We start from the raw sequence: 10519 nt of genomic DNA, 5'->3' as shown, positions 1-10519 counted from the left end.
TATATATATATATAATCTAATAGAAAATATGAAAAAAAATCATTTATTATTTCAAGCTATCATCAATTATTATTAAAAAGTAATAGTAAGTGATTAATAATTGTAACTTTTTATTATTGCTTTAGAATACTAGTTTTTAGATTAACCGAAATTTAACATACATAACATACACATTTGTGGAAAAAAAAAACAAATAAAAAACAAAAAAAAAAATTAAAATTTTAACTGCCAGTAAAAAAAAAAAAATAGTAAAACCTACTCAACACTCAAGTGATTATTTTGGAATAATATCCCAAATAATTATTTAATATTAATAAATAAAAACAAATGAACAAAACATGAAATCACTTTTTTATATTGATTTTTGTTTCAATGCTAATTGTTTTGTTTCAATGCAACGGGCATGGCCAATATTTCATTCACACTTGTAAAATGAACCAAATTAGCATGCTGACTACCAATAGAAAATAGTATAACTTACCCAGTAACCAAGTTATCCTTTGTAATTAATACTAATAATAACTAAGGATTTATATTATTTCAATACTACTTTTTAACTAAGTAAAATCAACTAATTGAAAATATTAAAACTTTATACCAAAAATTAACATTGTTCATAAAATAACTTTGCTTTGATGGTTGAAGCAATAAGAAATGATTTGTATACATGGGGTACATATAAGATAAGTAGTTTGTAATACTATTCCGTAAACAACACTAAAAATTTTCCTTTTAAATAAATAAAATTTTTGACATCTTCATTTTTAACATTTGAAAAGTTTAATTTTACATGCAAAATATTTTTTTTAAAAATTGTGAATAGAAAATTATGAACAAAATTGCAAAGTTTTCAGACAATAATAATTATGAAACACACAAAAAATTATGACAATAACATGTTGTTAAGAAAAGAAAATTTTTTTCAATTGGATCAGAGTGTCTTCAGGATTTTGTACAGTATGTCCTATAACTTTCTTATCACAAAATAATTCATAATCATTTCACCTTCTGAATTTTTATCACCAAAAAAATATATTTTCTCAAAACCATCTTTCTCAACGTAATTTAGGCAAAATGTTTTATCCCAACCAGCAGGAAAGCAATCAAAACTAATCTGTCCACCTAAAATTTTAAAATAGACAATTCTGTACAGTTAAAAAAACACTAAAGATTTCAAACGTTACTCTTGGCTAGAAACCAGGAATGCCTTTTTAAATACATATTAATGAAAACTTATGAACATACATATTATTGATAAGTTAAAAAATAATATCTTCATTAAGAAGGTAAGATTTAAGTATTGTTAACAAAAAAGTATTAGGTATTATAACAAAGAAGTATTAAGCATAAATAAACATTGATGGAGTAAATGCAGGGCATTATTATTAACAAGGAAGTATTACTGTCAGGAGTAATAAGTATTATTTACAAGTGAATGCCCTTCAACATGCCTGCTTCTTTTGGTACAAAACAATCAGTGCTCACCCATCGCTGATGAATGAGAGCTTAAAGACTACCCAGCAATGGGGACAAACTTCTTTTCAATTATAGGTAGATGCCAAACTGTCACTAGGGAATAAAAAGAATAAGCTAACTTTGTTTAATAAATTCATTACATTTAGGCCTTATCAAATATCTTATCAAATACATTTCCTTCTCTTTTAGCACCACTTTATCACAAAATTTCACAAATTGAGAATTTTCATCAAAATTTGAATGTGCTCTTAATCCAAATTTTACAATGTTTCTAGAAAAATATTTACAAGCCTAGTAGAGCATGTAAAAGCTAGAAATAATTGCTAGGTTGGAGTTCTGTCTGGACATGTTGGACAATATTATTTAGTCCTGATAGAAATTACTTTGAATAGAAGTTTAGATAATTTAGTTACAATAAATAATTACAGCAGAGCTCCATATCTGCTGATTTTAAGGAACGAACATGATACTTGTCATTGCATATAGAGAAAGCTAACTAAATTGATGAAAAAAGATTTTTTTCCTCAATAAGAATTTCTTTAAGCATTTTTATAGTTATTTTGACCACAAAACAATTTCGTTAAATTTTTCAGATTTGGATCAACTGATAACTTAAAACCACAAAAAAAAAAAAAAAACCTCAGACTCCAGTATATAGCCATTATCTGATTCCCCTCCTCATACATAAACAAATTGTTGATTAAGGGAGCTTCTTGATTTTGAACAACAAATGCATTTTATTTTTGAACAATAAAAAGCATAAAAGGTGAAACACACTTTTTAGTAATGAACAATTTTATAAAAGAAGCATATTTCAATATAGAGTTGTTCATCAATAACATGAAATCTAACAACATTAATATTTATCAAAATGAATTGGCAATAATCATTTAGAATTTCAATAAAATATATTTATAAAAAATCTAAAAAAGTTTGAAAAATTATGAACCATTTTGTATCTATCAATAAAAATAAAATTAAATAAGTGTGAAAAAATTTAAATCCCAACTACAAATTTTCATGAACTCAAATATTGGTAAAAAATAAATAGAATTTAACAAGCTCATGCAGTGACTATAAAATTTGCAGGGTTTAGCAAATTTCTGACACGCTAAACATAAACAGGCTTGTTAAAATTAACTTATTAAAGTGTTAAATACATAGAAAATTAAATTCATACAACCAATACTGGAAAAGGATACAAAATAAATTTTCATAGCTTCCGATCAAGCAAATTCAAAATAATTTTTAAGTACAGTAAAAAATTTTAATAAAATGCACTACATAAATAAGAAAGAACTTCTGTATTCTGTCCTCTAAGTTTATGAACAGTTTCATTAATTTTTAAAAGTAAATATAAAATATATGAAAGCCTTTCAAAATTAAATTAATTTTTGTATATAATTTTGATGTTAAAAATAGGAATGTAACGAATATTTGGACACTATTTGGTATTTGAAACATTTGCCAAATATTTGGTATGGCAAATATTTAGTAGAATGTTTGGCCAAATATTTGGCTAAGTATTATTTAGAAAGGTATTTTCCACAAAGTCTTTTTGGGGTCAATTCAAATAGATTTAATGAAGAAAATTGTATTTTTTTTTACTATACATTCTTAGAAATAGCTTTAACACATATTTTTTAAGTTCTGAAACTTATTTCTCTTTACCTATCAATAATACAGCTAAGTTTTGATTATTTTTTAATAATGACTAAACTTATTATTATCTAAAACTGAATACCACTGTGTATTCAGAAATAAAATATCTACTGTGATATTTTATTTACTTTGAAATTAGTAAGTTTCAATTAAAAATTAAGTTATATTTTACACACAAAAAATTAAGGACATAAATTTTTTTCAACTTTGAGAAATGAATATTCAAAATTAAGATTTACATTAATTAGTTTTTTAATTTTAACATTTTTATTAAGGCTATAATCAATTTTATTATCATCACTATTTCAAATTAATTTTCATGTGTACAGATTTTATATAAAATGCAATAACAATTTAATTTCAACACCTTAAGGACCAGTCTCCCGCCAGTCTGACCAAAAAAGCTCACTCCCACATTAACACTATCCTTAATGAGTTAAAACATAAACAAATTTTCTTTTATCTCATATTATAATTATAATTACACGAAAACTTAAAATAAAGTCTTTTTAGACTGAGCATTATTTATAAATAAATATAAAATGTAATAAAAGATTTAAGAATTATTTTATCCTATAAAATTGCTTATAAATATGTAACATTCATGAAGTAACAAATAATTAATGGCTTGTAGAAATTGGGACTTAAATTTTAATACCATTGTTTATGCATAATTATGTAAAAAGTATAAGATAACATTTGTATTTTAGTTTATTAGAAATATTTGTACAACACTGAAAATTGAAATTATTCTTTGTGAAATCGGAGATGGATTTTTAAACTACTAACTAATATTTATAACCTAGAGAGATGAGGAGGCATAGGCAATTTTCAAGAGAAAAGGGCTAAGCATTTGTGGTAGAACTCAGGTGGACAGATTATGGTGAAGGCGAACAAATTTAGAATTATATAAAGATCCTGACGACACATAATACTTGAAAATCCAATGAATAAAGTGTGCTGTACATATGGTTAGAATGCAGGAAGACCAAAATTATCAAAAACTATTTCTAACTAAGACTAATAGACAAAGAGGCAGATCTCGCTTTAGATGGATCAACTGTTTCGAAAAAGACGTGGACATTCTGAAAACTTAAAATTGGAAGACAATCACCAAATGGGGAAATGCCCGAAAAAGACTCCTCGAGACGGCCATGATCCACACATGGCCATTGAAGAAGAACTAATACTCAAAAATTTATCAAAACCTAACCATATAAATAGTTTCATTAATGATAGGGTATATGTTTTCACAGTGATATTTATGTCAACGAAACGCAGCATAGGTATAAAGGTTGAGATAACTTTTTTTGTGTTTAATGTTATAAATATTCAGCTGAAAAATGCTCATATGTCAACTTTGAGCACAGAACAGAGAAACGTTTATCTAAACACATTTCATATCAATAAAAAAACTCACCAATAGTATATACCAATTCAAGATTAGGAAAATTTTCTCTGAAAACTCCTACAAACAATTCTTGAATTTTATGTATCTAAAGGAAATGAAAAAACAAATTGTAAATGATAAAGTTATAATAATACATCACATAAATGAGGCACATTTTGTATAAATTAAAGAAATAATAATACAATTAATTTATTACAAAATACCCACATTATAATTTGTCTTAGCTAATGCAAACAAGACAATTAACAAAAAACAAGAGTAAATACTAATTGCCACCTCAGTAAAATATGTTCTTTATGAACTTATTTAGTTTTGAGGTATCTTATCTTTCTAAATTTTGCCCATTTGAGATAGAGTCCCAGGGCAATATATACACAAACACACACAGATTTTATATTATATATATATATATACATANTAGAATTTAACAACAAGAGGTAAAAGAGAATGTCTATTATCACACATTATATGAATATAAGTAACATTAAGTCATCTTCAATTGCCATTCTATAACATTTTATAATAAATTTTAAGTTCGTATTTTACCAAAATCAAATAAAAAATAAATTTTTTATAAATAAAAAAAAAAAAATAAATAAAAATATTATATATTACTTTATCATATGCGGCAAAATCCTCACGTTCTGCTTGACTACAGCTTCTACCAATAGGGCATATATTTATGAGTCCATTACGAAATTCTACAAAATTTTCACTGAAAAACATATTTTCCTGTTACAAAATGTTATAAATTAAGATATAAATCTGACAAAGTGTGCGAAATCCTTAAAAAATACAGTAGCAATTTTGTGACAAAAAAATTATAATTAAATATCATTATAAACATTAAAAATTTTAACATGATATCTTACCATTTATTAAATAATGTTATCTAAAAATGCAACAGCATTACTTACAAAAATATTAAACTCAAAAAATGTGTATGATGCTTGAAATTATTATTTTGAAGTATTTTTAATTACTTTTCAAATAATAATATAGCAACAAAAACAAATTATACCAAAAGATTGTTAAGTTGTAGTATTATAGTAAAGCCTTCATTGTTAAAGTTTGAATTAGTTTGAATTTAGATATTGAGTTAGATAATGGTGGAAGTACAACATTTACAAATTAAATTTACAAGCTACAAAAATAATGCTTCTGATGATTTTGAGTTAAATTGAAAAAAAATAGTAAATTATAGTAAAGCTTTCATTGTTAAAGTTTGTATCAATTTGAATTAAGATATTGAGATAACAGTGAAAGTACAATACTTACAAATTAAATTTATAAAATTCAAAAACAATGTTACTGATGAATTTGAGTTAAATTCTAGAAATTGTGGAAGTACCTATAAAATAAGTTGTCACACGCTCCTTGGAGTTCATAATTTTTTAGGGCAGAAAAAAAAATAGTGTGCCAACAAAATTATTTCAACATAATTATAAACAAACTTTAAATATAGATACAAAAAATTTATTTTTCTTAATTATTTTCAAGTCCTTATAGCTAAAATAGAAAATTAGAATAATTCTGGGCATCAAAATTATATCATTGCATTTACTTGACACAGATCCTTCAATCAGTCTTAATTAAAAGCCTTGATTATTCACCTAGTGTTTAAATTTTTTTTGTTTTATCAAACAATAGATAGAATAATGAGTTTCCATAGATGGATAAAGAGAATCCATATTTCAGATTAGGACCAGCTTTTAGTAAAAAAAGGAACCAGCAGTATCAAAGTCCTGACCTATTGTTTCTAAAGAAATGAGTTAACTATATGCTGATTGAAAATATTGTGCTAATATAAGGGAAAAATTTTAAACCTTTGATCTATATAATTTAATTAGCAATTAGCAGATTTCCCTTCAAAATACATACTAACTTGACCAAATAAACCAGACTCAAATAAAATTAACATCAGGATTAATTAAACTGATTATAAAATTTTAGATGCATAAAATGACTAATCATCATTGCACTATATTTTATTCAGATTTTTACAAAACTGAATCAGACTTAAACATATTTGGTCATTAATTCAATAAACTTTAGTTGTTAAGTATGAGTTTAATTATTTGTTTAGTTCAGTTAAAATATTGTATTTACAGAAAATCACAGAAAATCATATTGATCAAGGATAATAAGAAACTAAGTAGTAATAGAAAAGATATACAAAGTATATTACACTATGATTATGCATGGAAGATTATTAAATATGAAATTTTGATATTTAAAATAAAAGTATTTAATTTCAATGATGCACAGGAAATAGCTCAATATTTTTCAAAGACAAAATTTTACAAATAAATTCCAATATTATGACTGAAGGGTCATAATATCGGAAATATATAAAGGCTTTCATCGATTAAGCTTATAGTTACACAAGTGAGCAAATTTAGGTGAATGTTTCTCCTATGCATCATTTCTCAATTAATAACATGAGAAAACTGACCATCCCTGAGAGAATAACATACTTTAAAACATAACTTTCTTTTCTACATATTAAAAAATTAAAGTAATTTAATAAAAAAAATTGGAAAAAAACAACATGGAAACAATGAAAATAGTGAATAAAACTTTAACCATAGTACTAGATAACTGAAAATTTAAAAAAAAATAAATTAAAATCTATAAACCTGTTTTCCAACAAGAGATCCATTTTTATAAGCGACTAATCCATTTTCTGCAAAAATATAGTCATATTTGTTAACCACTGAAAAAGAAAATTCACAAATTAAGAATTTTAAATAATCATGATTCAATGTACAGTGCGCAAAATAGAAAACGGAACGCTCTGAATAACTTTTGAACAAATGATCAGATCTTCTTGTCTAGAACTTATTCTTAATGAGGGGTGATCTCAAATAATTAACTAGTGCAGATGATATATTAAGTTATGAAATCAGACGCAAAACATCTCTGAATAAACATACCAAACATACGATACTTTCCCTGAATAAGCGTACCGTTTTTTCAATGGGTTTCTGAGCGCCAAAATATAGGGATTAGCTGCAATCTGGGAAATATTGTCCCCATAGTTTGGTCAGGAGAGCGATGGCTAGTTTGGGCTCCTTAATATTAGCTTTACTTTTTGTGTATTTCGCCATATCTCATAAACTTTTTAAGCGAAATAAAAAAAAATTTATGCACAATTGTAAAATTCTATTATCCAAAGCAAATTCCATAAAAAACTTAATTTTATTAAATATTTATTATTTAATTTAATAATAGTCAAAAAAATTCTAAATTATAAAGAATACAGCATTTTACATCATTTTAAAGTATTTAATTTTACATGGCTAAATCCAAAATTTGATAGAGATCGGCCTGCAGATGGAGATGACGTTCACTCATAGAGACTAAGTTTTGTTAAGTTTCCTTTAATGTTTCTTCAAGAAAGCCCTTTGGACACGGAAGGAGTGACTTGCCTATAGTAATTTTACCTCCTAAAATATTCCAAAAAAAATTTGTTTTGTGAAAAAAAGTATTTTTTCTGCAAAGAAAAATGGGAATTGGCAAATATTGGTGCAACCTAGGATATTGTTCCATTCACAAATAACAATTAATACGAAATTTATAAGGAAAACAAATAAGCAAAAGGTAGTTCCAATTTGTCAGAATAATTAACAATTACTATGTTAGAGGAAGAGTATAACAGACACTCCTTGAATTTCCTGCTAAATAAATAAAACTTGTAGACTGATTATTTTTAAAATTATGAATAAAATTTATTTTAGTCCATACCTATTTATTATTATCCTTTATGTAGGGAGGTGCCAAAAATATTTTTGCTTACACTTGAAAATTGGCACGGACCAGCCCTGAGAGAAATACATGTCATATTTTGAGAATTACTGTTATTTAGCATTTTAACATACAATGCTATTTAATGTTTTTCGTCTGATAATTAAATAATAAAACATTTTAATCACTTAATAGAATATCTAACGTGATTACTATTGGTATTATAATGTAATTATTGACATCTTGCTTTAAAAATATAAATAAGCATGGAAAAATACAACACAAAACTATGTTTGATTCTGAAAATAGATCCAATAGCATGGAGAGCCTAATGAAAAACACTATGAGTGATATAAAACCACCATAAAGCTGTTAATCGTCTCCTATACTCAAAGACAATATTTTCTTAAAGTTAGAAATTTAAAATGTTTTCAAAACATCACTTAATGTATTCTTTAACTAAACTACTTGATTTAATTCATATTAATTAATTAATATCCAGAAAATAAGAAATATTTTTATTTTGCACCATTAGGTACAAAAGCATGTTATATTTAGGTAAATATGTATTTCTTTCGGATAAAAATCATGTCAAAATGAAAATTAGCTTTATGACCTAAAGAGAGTTCCGTTAATGTTAAAAGAAATACATAAAAAATCCACCTTCAGAGCCTTCATTCATTTGTTCTGTAATTTTCTTCATATCAGATCCTCCTACAAGTCCTATTGAGACTTTCTCTTTTAAAACTTTCAAAAAATCTTTCATTTCTTCTGATATTATCTGAAATAAATTAAAAATTATCATAAATGAGGCATAAAAAAAATTAAAGGAGCAAGAACATCATAAAGGAAATATTTTAAGAACCAAAGATGTCACAAGATAATATAACAAAAGCTGTCAACAATAAATATTTTTTCCTTTGATAAAAAGCTTCAATTGCATTGCAATAACTAGAAATGCAAACTTATTATTTCTTTATAATTTTATTAGACAAATATATTTTTAAAATGAAAATAATAATGTTTAATAGTAAAATAAAATTCTATAAATTTTTATTATATTATCATATCATATATTTATCATATTTTAAGCGTTTTATAGCTATTTAATTTTTATTCATACTTAATAGGGTTGGCAACTTTTTGACAAGTGCCAATTTAACAATGGGTAAAATTATCACACCAAAACCCAAAGTACTTTTAAGCATTCTACAAATTATTCATGCCATTATTTCCTTAAATAAAAAGATGGGTAATACGAAACTAAAATAAAAATTATTTCATAACCTTTTCATAACATTAAAACTTTGTTTACTTCTCTTTGTTATAAATTAATCCATAGATATAATTTGGATTTTTCAAGTTGTAGACTTTACAAAAACAAAATATTTCCATAAAAAAAGCAGAAATATTATGATTTTATAATTTCCATAGTAAGTTTTTGATCCTTATGTGTTCAACCAATTTTGTATCATTAAGATTTTCCGCTACTCAAAATATATTAATAATATACATGTTTCTATTTAGATCTGAAGTTAAGGCAAAGAGCTTTTTTAAAGCTAAAGCATAAGGTAGATAAAAAATCCATTTTGTATAAGCAAATCTGTTGAACCAATTTTTTTATACAGATGTTAAAATATAAAAGGCATTACATATTTCTCAGCTCTTAAATTTCCTTTATTTTAGAAATTTATAAGTATTTTTAATCATTGCTAATCCTGTTCCAATTAAATAAATCACTTTAATTTATTTTTATCAATTTCATAAAAGCAGATAGAAATACTTCTCTTATTTACTTTTAACAATAAATGTAAAGCTTAATTTTTTATTCAAGACAGGTGTATAACTATAATTGTAATTCAATGTTGCCACAAAACAAATAACAATTGCATTTTTAATCTTACTTTCTTTAAACTGCTTTATTGTTTTTAGCCATAGGTTAAGGTTTACAAGGTAATATTAAGTTTCGGTGGTCTTCTTGGTAACAAATTTGTACGGATTGTTTAAAATTTAATTTCAATAATGCTGGATTGATTTTAACTTGGCAGTATTATTTTTCGTTTACTTGCTAATAATGAATCGCTTCTCATGCTACTAAGTGTCATTTTGGATGTACTCATACACTTGTAATTTGATTTTGTTTTGAATGTCTCATGGCTCTTCAATCTGACTGTTGTATATGTTTGAAAACAAATTAAAAAAGAAAATTCATTAATGTTAACA

At 24.9% G+C, this 10519-nt stretch overlaps 1 protein-coding gene across 1 annotated transcript in view; it reads right to left on the bottom strand.

The window, feature by feature from the left end:
• Positions 1-9077, bottom strand: part of LOC107444602 (uncharacterized) — a 13864-nt gene extending 4787 nt beyond the window's left edge. Inside the window, 3 exon segments of the mRNA XM_043041083.2 lie at positions 5165-5264; positions 7189-7265; positions 8960-9077. Of these exon segments, the coding sequence (XP_042897017.1) occupies positions 5165-5264; positions 7189-7211 (123 nt within the window). The 5' untranslated portion in view covers positions 7212-7265; positions 8960-9077.
• Between the last annotated feature and the right edge of the window lie 1442 nt (positions 9078-10519).

Source organism: Parasteatoda tepidariorum, chromosome 5 (genome assembly GCF_043381705.1).
Source record: "Parasteatoda tepidariorum isolate YZ-2023 chromosome 5, CAS_Ptep_4.0, whole genome shotgun sequence".
NCBI classification, from domain to species: Eukaryota; Metazoa; Arthropoda; class Arachnida; order Araneae; family Theridiidae; genus Parasteatoda; species Parasteatoda tepidariorum.
Note: the sequence above shows the minus strand (reverse complement) of the source record. Positions and strands in the feature narration are given on the sequence as shown.